At 46.2% G+C, this 20,268-nt stretch overlaps 3 protein-coding genes across 3 annotated transcripts; all 3 read right to left on the reverse strand.

Moving 5' to 3' along the window:
• Positions 1–1,903: 1,903 nt before the first annotated feature.
• LOC101760499 (UDP-galactose/UDP-glucose transporter 5B) lies at positions 1,904–6,608 on the reverse strand. Its single transcript, XM_004960434.3, has 11 exons — positions 6,082–6,608; positions 4,995–5,108; positions 4,826–4,918; positions 4,677–4,742; positions 4,386–4,484; positions 3,901–3,980; positions 3,298–3,410; positions 3,067–3,155; positions 2,646–2,732; positions 2,482–2,550; positions 1,904–2,391 (listed from the first exon to the last, which is right to left on the reverse strand). The coding sequence occupies exons 1-11, from the start codon at positions 6,235–6,237 to the stop codon at positions 2,278–2,280; spliced, it is 1,080 nt and encodes a 359-aa protein (XP_004960491.1). The 5' UTR covers positions 6,238–6,608; the 3' UTR covers positions 1,904–2,277.
• Positions 6,609–8,870: 2,262 nt separating this feature from the next.
• On the reverse strand, positions 8,871–12,049 carry LOC101782401. Its single transcript, XM_004963387.2, has 3 exons — positions 11,973–12,049; positions 9,444–10,194; positions 8,871–9,325 (listed from the first exon to the last, which is right to left on the reverse strand). The coding sequence occupies exons 1-3, from the start codon at positions 12,047–12,049 to the stop codon at positions 9,251–9,253; spliced, it is 903 nt and encodes a 300-aa protein (XP_004963444.2). The 3' UTR covers positions 8,871–9,250.
• Positions 12,050–17,523: 5,474 nt separating this feature from the next.
• LOC101783210 lies at positions 17,524–18,379 on the reverse strand. The gene has a single exon (XM_004963388.2). The coding sequence runs from the start codon at positions 18,377–18,379 to the stop codon at positions 17,627–17,629; it is 753 nt and encodes a 250-aa protein (XP_004963445.1). The 3' UTR covers positions 17,524–17,626.
• Positions 18,380–20,268: the final 1,889 nt, after the last annotated feature.

Here is a 20,268-nt window from a genome sequence, read left to right on the forward strand (position 1 = left end):
TGCCGCGGCCGCCCAGAGCTCTGCCGCCACCGCCCGTCGGGTCCCCCGCCGGTGCTGCGGCCGCCCGGAACTCCAGCACCGGCAGATCCACGCCGCCGCTGCGAGCTGGGGGAGCTGCGCCCCTGCACTCCCTGCGCCATGCCGCCGCTCAAGCCCTGTCGCCCCACGCTCGGACCTTCCTCACCGGATCTTGCGCAGCCCCCATGCCCGGCCGAATCCAGCCAAGATGAGCTGCGCCACCCCTAAATCGGCGGCTCGAGAGCCTCGCTGCGGTCCAGCACACCGGCCACCGGCTCGATTTCGACCTCCGCCGGTCGAATCGTCACGGGAGAGGCCACTGGCCCCTGCGGGACTCCCATGTACAGATCCAGCTCAACCGTCGATGCTCCTCCGCACGAGTACTGCCGCTTCAAATCGACGGATCCCAAGCTCCGATTCGGTGTCTAGCGGGAGGAGGGGCGGTGGAGGAAGCGGCTCGCGCGTGGACGGAGGCGACGGGCGGAGAGACTTGAGGGAGCGTGCGTGCCGTTGGGCGGAGAGAGATAAAGTAATAAAATAAAGAAAAGGAAAAGAAAACAATGAGCCAATAACAAGTGGGCCCCATCTGTCATACTTTACAAAGTAGGGGCTGAGCAGTTGCTGGAGTTGAGAGCAAAACGAAGGGATCCTGAAAGTTTGAGCAGTACCTACTCAATAAAAATAAAGTAGGACCCGAAGTAGGGATTACTGCTGGACAGATAATAACAATAATAATAACAACAATAATAATGATTATATTCAAAAAAATAATGACTATCGATAAAATTTGTCTAAAAAAGATAAAACGAATTTGATCAAGTTATCTAAGTACAATCTGACAAAGTCATTACATGTACTTGGTAAAAAGATGCAATATAAACTTCAACTGGATATATTCTAAACTTCCCTACGTGCTAGAGAGCACCTGCGACATGCGAGAGGTGCCCGCCGCGCGGCCGCCCCATCGTCGACGCCTTCTTGGTCCTCCCCCTCCTGCCGCTGCTGCGCTTCACATGCCGTGATCTCCCACGGTCGGCGCGATCGTAGTGCGACATGTAGTCGTCCTCGTCCTCCTCGCCGTCGGTGACCTCGTCGTCCTAGTCCTCGTCCGCCCCGGCGTCTTCCCACCAACCGCGCACGCCTCCGTTGTTGCTTGGCGCTCCACGTGGAGGAGGAGGAGGAGCGGCGACCGCGGCGCGAACGTGCGCCGGCGCTGCGTCGACCTCCGCCGCCGCGGTCGCCATCTCGGCCATGTCGTGCTCATGGCACGCCGGCGACGCGGCGGCGCTAGGAATTAGCGGCGCCGGCGGCATCTGTTCCTCTTCTTCCTCCGCGTCAACGTCCGGTGACGACGATGAGGAGGAGGAGAAGCTCGTGGCGGCGGCGCCGGCACCGTGGGATGAAGTCGACGGCGCGCTCGTGAACACCATGACGTAGTCGTCCTCGTCCTCGAAGGCAGCAATGGCGTCGTGGTCCTCCAAGTACGAAGCCATGCTGCCGTCAGCTCCGGCGGCGCCTCTGCTATGATCCGTTTCTTTGGTAGACCTCTTGTTGGAAACGAATCGTAGATAGTCCGTTCCGATTTATACGTTAGCGAATCAGATTCTGTTGACAGGGCATTGCCCATCTCTAATCGTTTCCAAATTCAAAGTAGGTAAAGTTATACATAATTTTCTATAATGTTTTAGGAGTGTTTCTCTTCCTGTGGGCTATTTATTTTGCAATCATAATACTATATTTTTTTTGGGGAACGCTGCAAATTTGATAGAATTTTTTCCCCAAAAAACAGTCGACCACAAATTTTTAGAACATTTTATTTCTTTACCTAGGACATTGAATCTCTGGTAAAACTTTTGAACGCTGCAAATTGTAAAGATGACAAATCTGTATAAATAGCATTTTCTCACAAATAAAGATAGATTAATATACACAATGCTTATGCTGCGGGTATAAAATTTTCTACGGACTAACAATACATTTTGTCATGGAAACTATTGCGATACATGTCAATGGAGAATGGCTGAGCTACAAAATTGGAAGCCCAGCTCACTTAATCCAGGCTGGGCTGCCTGAACAATTTTTCTCTGGATGATGCTAAACTAACACTATAGGACCACCTTCATCTCCTACAGGTCCGGGAGTAGTAACACAACTAGATCTGGAATTTATCTTCCCAGTTAACTTGTCATGACGCCGTTGATCTCGGACACAGACTTCGTTCCGGTACAGCAACAAGTCAATTTTTTCTATGTTATTTTGTCAACTGTTGTTAGGAGGATTCGGGCTAGAACCGCGTGGTGGGCTTGCAACCGCTGGCTTCTGCGGTTTGCTTCTGAAGAAGCTCCTTGTGTACAGAGCTCCAAATACAATCGCCTGGTAATAGAGAATGTTTGTTATTCATGGCTGAAACAGAAACATGTGATAATTGTAAGATGATCGGTGAGACACAGGTAGGTGACTTACTGCGCCAACCCACTGCATCCAGCTGAGAGGATGCACAAACCAGACACATGACAGCAATATGCTCACCAGCTACAACATAATATGGACAACTATTGTTAGGGAAAAAAATGAATAATAGGAATGCACGAATATCACGCATATGAGACATTGAGACCAATACCTACCTGTCTAGTTGTCATTATAGTAGCAAATGTGAGAGCTCCAAATGTTCGAATGGTGTAGGATATGAAGAACTGACTAGCTGTTGCAACCTGGAACAGTACAGAATGTAAATCCCACAGCAAAAGGGCAAGCAGCCTTAGGTATTCAAACAAAAATAGTGTAGCTTAGCTTTGTGGGCTTGGGAGAGGAATTTTTTTAAAAAAAAATGACAGTATATTACGTAGATATCCTTTTCCACTGCACTGAAAATTTCGTAATGTCCAGGTACCAAACATATTTATTTCATCTTCATTCATCATGCTAACTCTGCATCTACATTTATCCATCTAAACTCAAGTGGGTTGCTTTACATTCTACACTGGTCGACTTGGAAACAAGGAGCAAGCAACAGAGCAGAATCAAAGATGAAGAGGTAAGTCTTACACTGGATAGGATTACGACGTCAGAGAAGCAATCTGGATGACGAAACATAAAGTCCACAGCTGGAATCAGATGATTCTGGAGAATCAGCCCTGTAAAAAGAAAGTAACAGAGATGTATAACCGCAATCATTGCAACTGTTAACATTTATTTATTGATATAGTGTACCAAACATTGGTAGAATAAATGGATGTACTGCTAATCAAATTCCAGTACAGAACATCAAGGAATTACCACTTAAACTAAGAACACAGGAGCACATTGTCGTGTAGAATATTTGGTTGTGTATTTCCATGTCATACCCTTTGAAGAGTTTATCTTGGAACGTGCTTGTGAAACCATCAAAACTAGACATCCAGAAAACAAGACCATGGGGTCAAATTAGTTAGCAGCCTGAGTGTCAAAGATGATAAATAAAGGAGCAAACCAGTGAGTTTTATTAGCCACTAATGCTCCGTACAATCTGCATCAGTAGTTCAGTACTCATACCAATAGTAGTACAAGTCATTGTTGGGAATTTTCAAGTATTTTACTAGATATATCAAATCATATGGTAGCAAACTTTTGAAATTAAATTAGGAACCTCTGCCTTCTCTCTGTATTCTTTCTTTTAATGATTTATATACATGTATTAGGTGTGTGTAAGATACAAGGTATTAGCTCTTGCTAAATAATCCATCTGGGAAATAAAAAACAGTTTTCCATGTTGAATGAATCAGAGAGATCGTAAAGATTTGCAAATCTGAGCTCTTAAAAGGATTTCATGAGCTGCATCATGACATTAAATGTTATCTTGTTCTCTTCAGCATGGAAACAAGTAGAAGACAGCAATCGTACCCAAGATAACCAAGCATGAGTGAAACACCCCAAATAGTGCTTTCTCTGCCTTTGTTGAATGGACTGACATCCATCGAGGCCTGCATCCATGGAGGCCACAAGGAAAAGGAATCACTTCAAGAAAGAAAAAATACCAATAGCTCAGCTATCTGTGTAATTTGCAAGAACCTTTATGAATATATATGGGTACTGTTCATATATGTGTTGGCTAACAGCCCCGGAAGAAACAAGTTGGCTACCAGCACTGTCCGTAAGCCCATGCCAAAATATGTCAACTAATTAATATATTTTGGTCCATCCTACAACTAGTTCAATCCTAGCATTGGTCCTCTGCCTGTTCTACTTGCAATGCAATGCAGCATTGGCAGTAATCAAAATTGCTCTATGATCTCCAATACTTTCTCTGTAGCAGTGGACAATTCATACCAGAATGCTATCATGTGATGCTCAGCAATGAAGAGGTGAGAGTTGGACATGTGAATTACCGGGTATAGAATGAACAATGAGCAACCCAGGGTTACGATGACAGCAAAGAAGTAATCTTTTCCACCATACTTCTTTCTCATTATTATTGTGCCCCAGATCTACCAAGCATTCAAAAAAAAGACAACATTAGAATATATATATACAGACAGACAGACAATATTATTGCTTCAGTCAACCAACATTACGTAACCGAAACCATTAGAATATGAAAGACGTTGATGCTTCTCTAGCAGACTAGAAAATAGTGAGGATGTATGGAAAGATGGTTGGTTATGAGTTGCAGATATTACCATGACAGGTATCATCTTCGCACATTTGGCAAGCGTTTGGACAGGGAAACTGACATACTTGAGGGCCTGAAAAATTATTCTACGTATTTAGTAAATAACACGAAGCAACACATACGGCAAAAGAAATAAAGTAGAGAAACAGATGTAACCTCATACTGGCAGGTCGTGGTCAGTATATTTGATATGGAGACAACACCATATTTATGTAATGGAGCCACAGGATCCAAGGATTTCTTACTTGCCTGCATGATAACAGAGAATTTAACAGCCTGTAGATTCAGACAAGCTGGATAGATAATCTGTGAGAAGGATTCATACCAGTAACACCATTGCAGACACCATGGATGTGGTAATGCGGTTACAAAAAACAAGAAAAAGTGAGTATCTGAAGAACTCCTTCTCTACTCCATAGGGAATTCTCATGATCTTTTCCTACACAACATTGAGATAAAAACATATTCAGTAAGTCACCATGGCCATGTGCAGTGTAAAGAAGGAATCACAGAGTGTTTCAAGTTGCTTAGCAACAGACTGATCAATAAGAAAGACGGATGCCTACTGCCTAGTACTTGTACCCCATTGGATCATGTTTGTTAACGCACACCAATCACTAATGTAACTAGCGCCAAATTTGGCAGAGGACAACCCAAGGGAGAATTAACCATTAAGCAGCACCGGATTGTTCGTGTGCGCCAGTAGGTGTTGAGCAGCAAACCAGTGTAGAAACTAGAAACAAACCCTTGTTGACAAAAAGGATATGCATTCTTCTCGTTAGTTTGGGAGCAATACCTGGGGAAATGAGAGAAAGAAACAGTGCAGGAACATTCATTTGTTGATGTAATTCATCTTACACTGTACTACACCCTAGTAAAATTCACAAGGAAGCTGAGCACTAAAAGTCACACTGTACTGAAGAATTGATGGGTGGTCGAAAAACTATTTCGGTGATGAATCAGGGGCTGTGACGGAGGGCAACTAAAAAGCGCAGGGCACCAGCGGGCAGTAAAACCAACAAATCACACCATGCTATTGGCATGGAAGCCGCAGCACGGCGGCCGGGATCAGACAGGACGAGCGTACGGACCCCCTTGGAGTGCCGTGCTGGCGTTTGGTGCGGCAAGCTGCGGCCCAGCATCGACGGTACGCAAGGGGAAGTGGGGAACCGACGCACAAAATCCGACGGAGCGCAAAGCACGCGGAGAAATCCATTCCGGCGGCGGAGAGACGAATGGAGAGAGGGGATGCGACAGATCACAACCCCGACCGATCCCGCCGCGATTGACGACGCGCTTGGGAGGCTAACCTCTCGGTGGGGAAAATTTCTGGCCGGAGTACGCAACAGCCGGAGCGGAGAAATGGGGAGGGGGGGAGAGAGAGGGAGGGGTGCAGAGCACGGGCGCCTCACCTGGAGGACGCCGTAGACGAGGAGCGTGCTCATGATCCCGAGGACGGCGAAGCCGCAGCGGGACGCCCAGCGGCGGCGGTCATCCTTGTCCCTGTCCCTCCCCGCCGCCACGGGCAGCCCTGGCGCCGCCGCCGCCACCCCCGCCGCGTCCGCCATAGATGGCCCCCGCCTCTGCTCCGAACCGAACAAGTGAATCGAAACGGCAACGGCGGGCGATGGCGACGGCGCAGAGCTCGGGGCGGGCTCGGCTGGCGCACGCGCGGCGGAGTGGGCCCCGCGCGGCAGGGCCGGGGGAAGATGGAAAAAGGGGGAGCGGCTGGGCTGGCTGGCTCGCCTCCTCCACGGCGGGCGTGGAAAGGCAGGGCGGAGCGCGACAGAGGCGTGCGCCGCGCGTACGGCCGCTTTGCGGGCTCGATCGTACGGCCTCCGGGCTCCCGTCCCTCCCCGTGCAACGGCAGCAACGCCGTGCAGGAGCAGAAGCAGAAAGGCAGGCCTGGGCTTAGATTAAGAGCTAAGCTGGTTGGATGAAATTATCTACTCCATCAGCAACCTAGAAAAAGATGGCATGACAGTAGAGAGATAGAGTGCTCCCTCCGCCATCAATACAAAACATAGCCTTCTGTTTCTGTCTGCCTGTGCACGAGGAATTGCACGGCTTCTAAGACGGGACCCGATGTTGTTCTTCGACAAGCGAAATATCTCGCTATTAAAATTGTAGCTTGACACTCTTTCTAAGAAGAAATTCTACCATCAATCGATACATTTACAATTACTAATTGGAGGCTCCTTTTTGAAGCCTCCAAATAAAGCCACCTACATGGACACTCTAGAAAAAAAATCCTAAAAATTCTTAAAAAAAGCAAAACATCTAACCATATTATCATCATAGCCAATAAATCTATTATGTTTTCTAAAAAATTACCCACCTATGCCATTATGAAAATAGACTAAAGTAACCCCCTAAATCTATATATAAATTACCCACCTCTACCATTATATAAAATAAACTAAAGTAACCCCCTAATCTTCATCAAAATTATCCACTTATGCCATTATAAACAGTATTTAAAATAACCCCTAAATTTGCAACCGAATTGCCCGCCACTATTACTTAAAATACTTTAAAAACTTAAAATAATCCCTTAAATTTGCATCTATATTAAAATTAATATGAGGTAACCTACGTTTGAATCACCTTAATTAAAAATATACATCAATATATGATTTTAAATCGTCTATATCTTGCACTATTGGCATACGATATAATAATTAAGGTCTATACGCATGATGTGTGTCATCATTTATAAAATATAGAGGAAGTGATGAGAATATAGATTTCTATATTAAAATTGTATATCAAACTTAGGGTTCATTAAACACAAAGTCTCATCCAAGGTTTATGAGAGGTAATTAGGAGAGCTCAAAGAGGGATAGGCCAATTCTATGGCACTAGACTCTTGTATAGGGCAAGAGTTAGGGTCATGTAGGATCGTGAGCTAGGGAGCGACAATAACTTATACTTTTTTAGAGTTGTGCTTATAAAATTTGCGGTCGGCTTTACTAAAATCCTATTCTCTTGTTGTAGTTACTTCAATACCGTCATCTAGGATTTTTTACAAGATTTCTCTACATTAAATACGGTGCAAGTTCGTGTCCTACTTGAATTTTATTGGTTACCTTATTAGCTTTAAAATTTTGAGTGAGGGCACATGCCTCTATTAGCTCATGTATATATCCATCCTGTAATCTAGCAGAAAAGAATGTTTATGATGCAGAACAGGTAGAACAACCGATCCATATCCTCGACCCGTCTCTCTTAAAGTCTGTGATCCACAACCCTTCTATAGTAGATGTTGCGTCTGATATGATTAAGGGGGTGTTTGGCACACAAGGGCTAAAACTTAGCCCCTATCGCATCTGATGTTTGATACTAATGAGAAGTATTAAACATTGGTTAATTACAAAACTAATTTGCACAACCCCTAGGCTAAATCGCGAGACGAATCTATTAAATCTAATTAGTTCATAATTTGACAATGTGGTGGTACAGTAACCATTCGCTAGTGATGGATTAATGAGGCTTAATAGATTCGTCATCTCGCGATTTAGCCTAGAGGTTCTGCTATTAGTTTTGTAATTAGCTCAGATTTAGTCGTTCTAATTAGCATTCGAACATCCGATATGATAGGGAAAGTTTAGCTCCTGTCTCCCAAACACACGAGATAAAACGGACGAGGAAGGAGGTTTGCGAGCGTCCGAAGTTTCCAAGTGCGAAATGAAAAGATTTTAAATTCCTTTTTAGAGGAGCACGGTGCAGACGTATCGAGCTGGTTGAGCTTCTGTCCAACTACAGCAGCGCATCTAAACTTGCAAGGAATACCAAACGAACCATGCAACTTATGGCATTAGGAGGAATTGAACGATGTCCACTGCAACTGCCCGAGCAAAATAAACACACAGACAGCAGCTTACTTCTTCCGAATGTAAAAGCTCTGAACATTCTTAACAAAGGTTTAAATGAAGTCTCGCAGCTTTTCTGCGTAAGGCTAATCCCAGTGGGAGTTTCATAGAGGTTTCATGCACATTAAATACGGTGACACATCAGCATATGTGATGACATGGCATGGTAGTTATGAAGTGAGAGAGGAAAAAAGTTTCATCAGGATGAAACTGTGTATACACTGTTTCCAAGACTATGAAACCTATTGAAACTTACATTGGGGGCTATAGAGTTTCATTTCATCTAACCATATCCACTCACGTGCCTCACAATTAAATGTCATGGGCATCCTATGAAATCGTGAAATAAAATTGTGCACTGGGACTTCCTGTTTCATTTATGAGAATACACCTCATAGGATGATGTGGTATCCTTAAAAACAGTGCAATGAAATAGTGCACTGGGACTAGCCTAGAAGGTTTCAATGAAACTGGAGACGCCCGTAACAACCTACCTAACCATAAATAGGTGTTCATCCAAAGAACACGGATCGGAACCAAATCAAACCAGCACCACCATCCACCGACAGTGACAAGACGAGACAGACAGAGGGCATAGAATTGAAGTACGAATACTGAAACTAAAGAAGACACCACCAACAACAAAACGACCGATCGACACCTCCACCACCACCAAGACGAACGTCACCAATTCAGCATCTCGATCACTTCACTTCTTCCTCGCCAGAAAGACATCGGAGAGCACGGTGTCGGAGCGCAGCGCCGCCTTGAGAAGAGCCAGACCCTGACAAGGTCGACGACAGATGGCAACGAGGACCCAACGAAAAAGAATGTCAGCATCAGCAGCACAAGTGATCAAGTAGTGATTAGTTACAGACAGGGAGGCAGTTTACTGCAAGAACCTCGTCCATGCCGACGGTGACGAACTTCTCGGCGAGGTCGACGTCCTTGCCGACGCTGAACCTGTTGATGAGCGTGATGCTGGAGATGGCCGACATGGGCGTCACCTCGAGCCCGTCGGTAACCATGTAGGTCACCACGCCCTTCACGTACCCGCCAGAGTCCTCCGCGGCCGACGCTCCCGCCGCGCCGCCGCCGCCGGGCCTCGCCGTTGCGGACGGCAGCACGAACACCATCTCTGTGGCCATCGCCTGCCTGCACTGGGGGCACTGGGCCCCGGCCTCCATCGTCACCGTCACGCAGTGACCTGCGCAGGTGTACATCTTGAACCTGGACAGCGGCGACGCGTCGTCGGTGCCGTCGCCGGTGCCGGCTCCCTGAAGCAGCAGCAGCTCGCGGCCGTCCGGCTGCAGCACCTTGGGCTGGAGCAGGTCCTTCTTGTCGGCGCCGGGCAGCAGGTAGGAGGCGCCCATGTGGTCCACGCTCTGGTATAGGCGCCCGATGCTGCCCTGCATGGTGCCGGCTGAGATGAGCTTCACCACGGCGCCGATCGGGAGGGTGAGGAGGCTGAAGACGAAGTCGACGAACTCCTTGCCTGCCTCAGCGAACAAGACCTTCTTCGTCTTGTTGTCGACGAGAAGCTTCAGCGAGATCTTGGAAGCCATTGCTAGCTGCTCTCGATTTGGCTCTGGTGCTTCTTCTGTTTTGTGGGTGGGTGGTTCGGCGTTGGGATGAGCAGGAGGTGAAGGTCGCCTGTGCTTTTATAGCAGTGAGAAGGTGCTGTTAGTGAAGGAGACAGATGGTCTGGAGCGAATGGATCGGAGCGGCCGGAGGGGCTTTGAGTTCTTGGAAGATGAATCGTTTGGGTTGAAAATGTGCAGTCTCCTTGGCTTCTGAGCGAGAAATCAATGCATTATTTGTTGCCAACTGTGTGACAGGCGGCGATGCAACCTTCGATCTTCTCAACACTTCTTTTTTTACGAAGCGGCAGTGCTGAGAACGAAGGTCCAGACTGGCAAAATATGTACAAGTTTACAGCAAACCTACAATTTAAAAAAAATGAAAAGCGAAAATCCCCCATCCCTCACCATGGAGGGGTTACCGAGGAATCAACATTAGGAGCAGTAGCAGGTTTGCTAGGTGCTTCGCACCGCCATCATCCACATGGACACTTCGTCTTTAATAAACTGCATAACCTGTTGCGTTGTAGATTCTTTATGGTCAAGGATCTTAGCACTGTGCTCCTTCCATATTTCCCAGCACACTAGGATGATGAGGGATTTAAGTCAGCGTCGATCCGTGCACTCCGCAATAGCCAGCGCCGACCACCACTAATCGACTGAGTCCCTCTGTGGCCAATTATCCGGAAGCAAATCGCTTGTGGTTTCCCAATTGGCAATGTCACCCGAGATCCGCTTGGTGAATCGGCAGTCGGTAAAAAGGTGGGCAGCGGGCGGTTTCAGTTGCTCTTTTGCATAAGGGGCAGTTTTCAGAATTAGCCCATCCACGAGCTTGCAGTCTATTGGATGTCCACACCCTGTTTTGGAGCAGCAGCCATGCAAAGAAATTGCATTTCGGAGGGGCCCATGACTTCCATATAATTGCTCTAAAGTTTGTTGGTGTATCTGATGAATTACACCTCGTAAGCCGAGGTGGTGGTGTATTCTCCACTGTTTGTAAATTTCCACCGGATTGTGTCATGTACATCCTGTTGCAGGTTCACGTATCAGGTTGCTCTTCATAGCAAAATAAATTTCCACAAAGTGTTGGGCAGATAAGCTTTGATGTCGTAAATTGATATCTCTTATCCATATATTGTTTACTAATGCCTCTTTTAGTGTTCTTTTCTTCCGTCGGCTGGTCTGAAAAAGGTTTGGTGCCACATCGTATGGTCGTCATCCTTGCATCCAAGCACTAGTCCAAAACTTGGTTTTTGCCCCATGACCAACGTCAATGGATGTTGCTTCCGCAAACAGCAACTTATCCGTGTAGAGCACGGCAAGTCAACATATCCTCGTCTGACCACCCTCGCCATAGCTAACAGAGTCCAAGCGCTCTTGCAAAGCGTCCCAGGTGGAGTATGCCCAGGCCGCCCATATTGGTGGGGCGGGTCGATCTCAGCCAATTGACTTTGCATTTAGCGCCCATAAGCGCTTCCGCTCCGGCTCATAGGAATCTTTTTCCTTTTATTGTCGTTTTGTTTCAGAACGCTCTTCGACGCCCATAGAGATGTAAGATAGTAGATCACTTGTGATGTAAGCACTGATTTTACTAGAGTAAGATGACCGGCATGATTTATGTTCTTCCCGTTCCATATGGTCATCTTTGCCACCACCTTATCTACTAGAGGTTGGAATTCAACACGTCGCAGCCTGCCGGTGGTTAAGGGAAGGCCCAAATATTTACTAGGGAAGAGGCCACGCTTGGCGGGGAGGGAGCATAGTATCTCATCTAAGTCAAGGCCCACACATCTTATTGGAACAACTGTGGATTTGTGGAAATTTGTATTCAGACCTGATGTGTTGCCAAACCGTAAGAGCACTTCTATCAAATTGGAGACATCTTCACGTGTTGGGTTGATGAAAATGGCTATGTCATCAGCATACATTGAAACTCTTAGGTCGTTCGTGCGCCCCAACAGTTTGGAAAGGTAGCCACGGTCAGTCGCTAATTTTAGTAGTTTTTGAAGTGGGTCAATATTGATGACAAAAAGAAGAGGAGATAAGGGATCCCCTTGTCTTAATCCTCTTCCATGTTTGATCGGCCTGCTTGGAATGCCATTAAGAAGGACTCCCAAGGATGATGTGTGGAGGAGAGCTGCTATCCAATCACACCAACGTGCAAGGAATCCCAATCTCTGCATAAGTGGTAGCAGGTATTCCCATCTTATAGATTCGAAAGCCTTGGCAATGTCCAGCTTTAGGAATAGGGCCGGCGTCTTATTTCTTAGGAAGCGTCAGATCTTGGTTCTTACTGACATGAAGTTGTCATGATGCTACGCTTTTTGATGAAGGCACTCTGATTCTTGGAGATAATAGCATTCATGTGCGGTGCGAGCCGTGTGGCCATTGCTTTTGTCATAATTTTGACGAACGAGTGGATGAGGCTTATTGGGCGAAAGTCGCATATGTCGTTAGCTCCTTCCTTCTTCGGGACAAGGATAATGTTAGCAGAGTTCAGCAGGCTTAAGCTCGATGTTTGGAGGAGGTGAAAAGCATTTGCTGCATTCAGACATCTTGTTTGATAATGTCCCAGCATTCTTTGAAAAAAGCACCAGTGAATCCGTCCGGCCCCGGTACCTTGTCGCTTGGTACTTTTTGAATGGCCCGTTTGATCTCCTCTTCTGTGAAAGTCGAGTCCAGGCCCTCTAGGTTATGCCACTGCAGGTTAAGATCCTCCCAGTTGATGTCATTTAGCCGCAACGGCGGTTGTGTCACGGTATTCATGAGATGATTTTGCACCACCGTTACCTTTTCCGTATGTGAAATTGCCCAACCTTGCCCTTTACGTAGCCTTTGTATGAAATTTTTTCTTTGTCATGCATTGACTTTGCGTTGAAAGAAACGTGAATTGGGGTCGCCTAGCTTGATGTTTGTGATACACGAGGCTTGTTTCTTCCTGGCTTTCTCAATCACCAACAGGCCTAGTACCCTCTTTTTCAGCTTTAGTCTGAGGTTTTTCTCTTCATCTGTCAACAACCTTTGCTCTTGGGCTATGTCTAACCGAAGGATGACCTCCAGTCAGTGCCGACCCTTGGAGGGTGCACGAGGTGCACCGGCCTAGGGCCCACAGGAGTGGGGGGCCCAGCCCAAGACCCCAGGTAATAGGTTGGCCGTATAGGCCTTTTAGTATACGCCTAATGACCCAATGACCCCAGGTAATAGGTTGCCAGGTTGGCCGTATAGGCCTTTTAGGTATACGCCACGCGAACGCCTATCGCCTGAACAGATCTACGGCACGCCGTCCGCAGTTGGCCGTCCATAATTCGTCATCTCCGCATGCCCCTGGTGCCTGCCGACGCGGTGACTGTGCGAGCGCCCCCTGCCCCCTGTCGTGCGCTGCGACAGGCGACAGCGACCTGACACGGCGACACCTCAATCGCAGATTGCCTACGGCAACGCCGCGACGGGCAGACCTAAGACCACAGACGGGGCATCGTGCAGGACTGCGGCTCGTGCAGCTGCAGTGTGCTTCCTCCCTTCCTCGTCAGGATTTTTTTTCTTATTATTTTTAATCTAAATTAATTACTTCGATTTCTAGTACTCGGTACTCATATAGTCATATTTTTCTTCTAATTTAGGTGTTAGAAACTTAAAATGTTACCTAAAAAATATTTGTCGGGATCTCAAAAAAGAAAACGGAGAAGAGTAGAAGATCAATTTATTGAATCTCAAAAAGGTGCTATACATAAGTTTTTTTCAGCTTCAAGCAGTGTTGTGCCTGATGATAATCCTGTAGATGCACTTGATATTGAAGAACAAGGGCAGCAACAACAGCAACAAGTTAATGATAATTTAAGTGAACAAGTTGATGACATTGATGAAGCTACAAAGAATGAAAATTTACAGCCTTCCTCTCAACCTGAAAATTCAATTGATGATGTGCAAGAAGCTTCTATTCATGATGTCTTTGATCCTAGAACTTGGGAAAATCTTGATAATAAGGGTAGAGATATATTGATTGAAAAGGGGCCGGTGAGAGAATTGAATCTTGAGTTCCCTGTAGATGCTCTTAATAGACATTTTTCATATGCTTACTACTCCAGAAAGTTAAGCAATGGTGAGGTGGTTGATAGAAAATGGTTGGTTTACTCTAAACATGTGGATAAAGTTTTTTGTTTTTTGCTGCAAATTATTCAAATCAAGTCAGAGCAAAAGTTTGCTAGCACATGATGGATTGAGGGATTGGAAACATCTTAGTCTTAGACTCAAGCAACATGAGAACAGTGCTGAGCATATAACAAACATGAATACTTGGAATGAAGTTAGGCTAAGATTGAGCAAAAATAAAACAATTGACGATGATTTGCAACGAGAAATTGCAAAGGAGAGAGAACGTTGGAGACAAGTTTTAGTAAGAATTGTTTTTGCTGTCAAGTTTCTTGCTAAACATAATTTGGCTTTTCGAGAGAAAAATGAGAAACTATATCAAGATAGCAATGGTAATTTTCTGGGCACAGTTGAAATGATGGGTGAATTTGATCCCGTGATGCAAGACCATATTAGGCGGATTCAAAATAATGAGATTCATCATCATTATCTTGGGCATAAAATTCAGAATGAGATGATTTCTCTTCTTGCAGATTGTGTGAAAAAAACTATACTAAAGATCATCAAAGATGCAAAGTATTTTTCTGTGATTTTAGATTGTACTCCAGATGTGAGCCATGAAGAACAAATGACTCTAATTATTCGGTGTGTCAATATGTCGAGGAATGTTCCAAGGGTAGAGGAGTTCTTCCTAGAGTTTCTGAAGGTAGATGACACATCAGGATTGGGTCTTTTTAATGAATTAAAGAATGTATTGGCCACCCTTGATTTGAATATTGATGATGTGAGAGGACAAGGCTATGATAATGGTTCAAATATGAAGGGTTCTCACCAAGGTGTTCAGAAGCGCTTGCTTGAAATTAATCGAAAAGTACTATACATGCCGTGTGCATGTCATAGTCTGAATCTTACTCTTTGTGATATAGGAAAATCTTGCAGGTAAACTATTATTTCTATTATACATTGTTTTCATATAATATGTCATGTTTTGGGAAAAGTTTCAAACTTACTATTTGTTAAATCTTGCAGGCAAGCTATTTCTTTTTTTGGTCTCATCCAACGTATATACACATTGTTTGCAAAATCTACTAAAAGGTGGAAGATTTTAGTGGACAATGTTCCAGGATTGACAGTTAAGTCATGGTCTAATACACGCTGGGAAAGTCGAATAAAAAGTGTTCAAGCTATCAGATTCCAAACTCCTCAAATAAGATCAGCTTTAATAGCGCTAGAGAAGGCTTCAACTGATGATCCAATGGTAGTTAGTGAATGTCAATCTTTGGTGAGTGCACTAGAGAATTTTGAATTTTTAGTTGGTTTGGTTATTTGGCACGATATTTTATTCTCTATAAATAAGGTGAGCAAGAAGTTGCAATCTAAAATTGTGAGTATAGATGATACTCTCAAACATATTGAAGGTGTCATATCATATTTTAAGAAGTATAGAGATGAAGGTTTCACTTCTAGTATGGATACAGCAAAAAACATTGCATCTGAAATGGATATAGAGCTAAAATTTCGTCCAAAACGTCAAGGAAAGAGAAAGAAACAATTTGATGAACAAGATGACCAAGATGAGGAAATACAACGATCTGCTGTGGACTCATTTAGAGTAGAGTACTTTAATGTTATGATTGATGCTGCAATTGCTTCATTGACTAGTAGATTTGAGCAGATGAAAAAATTTGATAACATTTTTGGGTTCTTGTTCAACTCAAAAAATTTGAAATCTTTGGATGAAGCTGATCTTTGGCTGCACTACAAGAATTTTGTGGAAATATTTTCTCAGGATAACTCATCCGATGTTGAGATCAATGATTTTTTTTCAGAATTAAAGGTGTTACAAGTGACTTTGCCAGATTCTTTGATGTCAGCGCTTGAGATTCTGGAGTTTGTTATAGCTGCAGATTGCTATCCAAATGTTTCAGTTGCCTATCGAATCCTCTTAACTGTACCTGTGACTGTAGCTTCGGCAGAAAGAAGTTTCTCAAAATTGAAGTTGTTGAAGAACTATTTGAGATCAACTATGTCACAAGAAAGGTTAAATGGATTGGCTATGTGCACCATCGAGAGGGATATCTTGGACACTATTGATCTCAATACCGTCCTTGATGATTTTGCATCAAGAAATGCTCGAAGATGAGAAGCAATGTATATTATGGAGTTCTATTCTTCCTTAAGGTAATCTTATTAGTTTTAGTCTTTATTGTTCTTCGATAATTATCAAACATGTTGAATTAAAAATATATTACTAGATTTGTTTTGCAAGAAAAATTAGCACTTATATATATTATAAAATTTATATATAGTATAGAGGACCATCGTGATGAGTTCGCCAGAGGGCCCTTAAAAACTTAGGACCGGCACTGCCTCCAGTGCCATGTGGAGCTGCTATCTGGCGTTGGAGATGAGGTCGCTGCTCCACGTGTGTAGAGAGCGTGAGGTGTTGAGGAGCTTGTGGTAGAGGATGTGGAAGGGCTCGTGATGTTCCATGGGCTCATTTCAGGCGTGTGCAACGATTTGTTTGAATTTGGGAAGTTTTACCTAGAAATTCTCGAATTTGAAAGATCACGGTTTCCGCGATCCATTGCTATTTGAGAGGAGAAGTGGACAGTGATTTGAGTGGGATCGACAGGGCGTGGAGAAGGTGGGACTGAAAAGCTATGTCCCATCCAAAGTCGCAGAAGAACCTGTCAATCTTGACTATTGTAGGTGTTCTTCTCAACACTTGCATCGGGAAGCGCAAAATTAAGGATCATCCAGAACGAAGTTAAATCTCAAATGGAACAAGAAAAAAATGGTTCTCATAGAGTATGATTCTGTCAGAACTCAGAATAAGTACTGAATCCACCATCTGTCCGTCCAACTTTCATTTCCACCTCTTTCAGAACTTGACAGAGTAGCACAACCTGTATCAGCACTCAGCAGCAAAACAATCACTGGAATGGTGATGAATTTTTCAGTTTTCAGCCAGCATTATCTGTCAAAGAGAACTGGTTTACTGTAATTCTGTGTGTCAAATTCAGGAGCTGTGCAAAGTCTGCTGACAACATTCTCTGGTGATGCAAACTTTGCCAGGCACGCGTGAATAAGGCACATTCAGAAGATCTGAACTGAATGCCTCCTCTAATTTTGTTGCTGAATTATTAAAGGTTTATTTATTTATATTATACACTCCAGTGGATGTGGAGTATGTGCAGCACAGCAGTGTCACCTGAACTGGCCTTGGCTTGAGACAGACACTGACAGAGCGTGTCAGCACAAAGCCACAAACTCGAGCTGAGACAGGACACCAGAGCGGCAGAGCAAGACAAAGGTGCAGCAAAACGGACGCATGGACGCAAATATTGGCAGCGAAACTGCAGAGCTAAACAACTCTGAACTGTATCACTGCATGGATCAGCACCTCGTTGCCTTCACTTCTTCCTCGCCAGGAACACGTCGGAGAGCACCGTGTCGGAGCTCAGCGCGGCCCGCAGCAGGCCGAGCCCCTCGTCCATGCCCACGCTGACGTACTTCTCGGCCAGCTCCACGTCGTTGCCGACGCTGAACTTGTTGATGAGCGTGATGCTGGAGATCGCCGACATGGGCGTCACCTCCAGCCCGTCGGTGACCATGTACGTCACCAGGCCCTTCACGTACCCACCGCTCTCCTCCGACTCCCCCGCCGCGCCGCTGCCGCCCTTGGCGCCGCCGGCGGCAGCCGCCCGCGGCGCGGCGGAGGGGAGCACGAACGCCATCTCCGTCGCCATCGCCTGCTTGCACTGCGGACACGCGGCCTCCCGCTCCATGGTCACCGTCACGCACTGGGCCGCGCACGTGTACAGCTTGAACTTGGGCAGCCGCGGCTTCTCCTCAGCCTCGCCGTCGCCGGCGCCCGGCGGCAGCAGAAGCAGCTCGCGCGCGTCCGGGTGCAGAACCCCGGGCTGGAGCAGCTCCGACTTGTCGGCGCCGGGCTGCAGGTAGGACGCGCCCATGAGATCCACGCTCTGGTACAGCCGCCCGACGCTGCCTTGCATGGTGCCGGCGGAGACGAGCTTCGCGACGGCGCCGATGGGCAGCGTCAGCAGGCTGAACACGAAGTCAACGAATTCCTTGCCGGCCTCGGCGAAGAGAACCCGCTTCGACCTGGTCTCGACCAGCAGCTTCAGCGAGATCTTGGGAGCCATGGGTCGCTGGTTCGAGTGAGTGATCATCGGATCAGGTGTTTGACGATGCTTGGTTTTTATAGAAGGAGCAGATCGTGGCGAAGATGGAGAGGTTACGTCAGTTTTTGCATGGAAAAACTGAATCGTTCGTGTTGTTAACTGCAGCCGTCTTGACTTCTGAATCCAATGCATTGTGGCGATCTGTGACAGCCAGGGCTGCAACTTTTCGTCCTCACGATGTCTTTTTGTTAGATTTTAGTACGGAGTATGTGCCTTTCAATATTATGGTTATTGTTCGACTTAATGTGAATCGATAAATGATTCATCAGCTTAAATGATCTGTCATCTCAGCAATTAATGTGATAAACCATCGATTAGAAGAGAGACGGTCCGGCACCCGGTTATCCCATTACAACGCTTGCTGCAGCTGGCCACGGAGAACAAATTACTGACCAAGATCGGCCGAAACCGCCACCGAATGCGGACATCCTTATATGCTGATGATGCTGTCCTCTTCGTCCGGCCGGTCAAAGAGGAGATGGCCAAGCTCTCAAAGCTACTGGACCTATTTGGCAAAGTGACTGGCTTGAACTCCAATATCCAAAAATCAACGGTTGTGCCAATCAACTGTGACAACCTTGACATGGATGATATCCTGCAAGACTTCAACGCGCCAAGAGGAAGTTTCCCGATAAAGTACCTGGGCATCCCACTGACAGTACGGCGCCTACGGAATGTCGACTATCGGCCTCTGATTGACAAGGCAGCTTCCAGACTATCAAGCTGGTGGGGTCGAAACTTGACACATGCAGGGCGGCTAACACTAACAAAATCTATGCTCTCCTCGCAGCCGATCTACCTCCTCACCGTACTCAATGCTCCCAAAGAGGTGATTGAAGAGCTCGACCGAATCCGTAAGCGCTTCTTCTGGGCTGGGGATCAGGCTCTGACCGGCGGAAAGTGCAAGGTGAATTGGCCAACGGTTGGCCGACCACTGGAACTAGGCGGATTAGGAATTCTTGATTTCCACCTCTTCGCAAGAGCACTTAGACTGCGTTGGCTATGGCAGGAGAAAGCGGACCCAAACAAAGCTTGGGTAGGCCTTCCCATCACATGATCAGACAAGGATAAGCTGTTGTTTGCTGCTTGCACGACCATTCAACTGGGTGACGGCGCCCGCACATCCTTCTGGCACTCTGCTTGGGCACAAGGAAGACGGCCTAAGGACATTGCACCTAAGATTTTTGCTGCTTCCAGGAAAAAGAATAGGATGCTAAAAGAAGCCATACGACACCACAATTGGGTGAAGGATCTGAATATGCTTGAGTGCTTAACAGTGGGCCAGCTCCAGGAATTTTTGGAGATATGGACTCTTGCTCAAGAAGTTCATTTGCAACAAGACACAGATGATCAGGTAGCATGGAAGCTGTCACCCTCGGGCCTTTATTCGACAGCATCGGCTTACCGTGTTCAATTTATGAGATCCACATCCTGCAATCTCCGACAACTGATCTGGAAACCGTGGGCGCCGACGAAGTGTAAATTGTTTGCATGGCTAATAATTCGCAACAGAGTATGGACGACAGACCGACTGGCTACACGAAACTTGCCAAGAAATTAAGTCTTCCCTCTATGTAGGAGTCAGCCTGAGACAGCCCACCACATCCTCGTTGACTGTCGGTATTCTAGACGGATTTGGTCCATGGTGGCCTCCTTGATCTCCTACAATCAAGTCAACCCGAACCAGTGGGCACACACGTCAACTGTCAAGGAGTGGTGGACACACATGGGCGCCATGCCGGGAGTTCCTCGAAAAGGACTGCGGTCCCTCCTCCTGCTCGTCTGCTGGCAGTTGTGGCTCGAAAGAAACGCTAGAACGTTCCAAAGAACCGAGCGTCATGCCCATGCCC

Source organism: Setaria italica, chromosome III (assembly GCF_000263155.2).
Source record: "Setaria italica strain Yugu1 chromosome III, Setaria_italica_v2.0, whole genome shotgun sequence".
Classification (NCBI taxonomy): domain Eukaryota; kingdom Viridiplantae; phylum Streptophyta; class Magnoliopsida; order Poales; family Poaceae; genus Setaria; species Setaria italica.

Coding starts and splice junctions, on each gene's coding strand:
- LOC101760499 (XM_004960434.3), bottom strand. CDS start 6,237: ATGGCGGACGCGGCGGGGGTGGCGGCGGCGGCGCCAGGGCTGCCCGTG. Junction 5,109..6,081: donor TCGTCTACGGCGTCCTCCAG/GTGAGGCGCCCG, acceptor AATGTTGTGTAG/GAAAAGATCATGAGAATTCC. Junction 2,392..2,481: donor GGATGCAGTGGGTTGGCGCA/GTAAGTCACCTA, acceptor CTCTATTACCAG/GCGATTGTATTTGGAGCTCT.
- LOC101782401 (XM_004963387.2), bottom strand. CDS start 12,049: ATGTATGCTGATGACATAGCCATTTTCATCAACCCAACACGTGAAGAT. Junction 10,195..11,972: donor TTGATAGAAGTGCTCTTACG/GTTTGGCAACAC, acceptor ATAAAAGCACAG/GCGACCTTCACCTCCTGCTC. Junction 9,326..9,443: donor TCACCGTCGGCATGGACGAG/GTTCTTGCAGTA, acceptor CGACCTTGTCAG/GGTCTGGCTCTTCTCAAGGC.
- LOC101783210 (XM_004963388.2), bottom strand. CDS start 18,379: ATGGCTCCCAAGATCTCGCTGAAGCTGCTGGTCGAGACCAGGTCGAAG.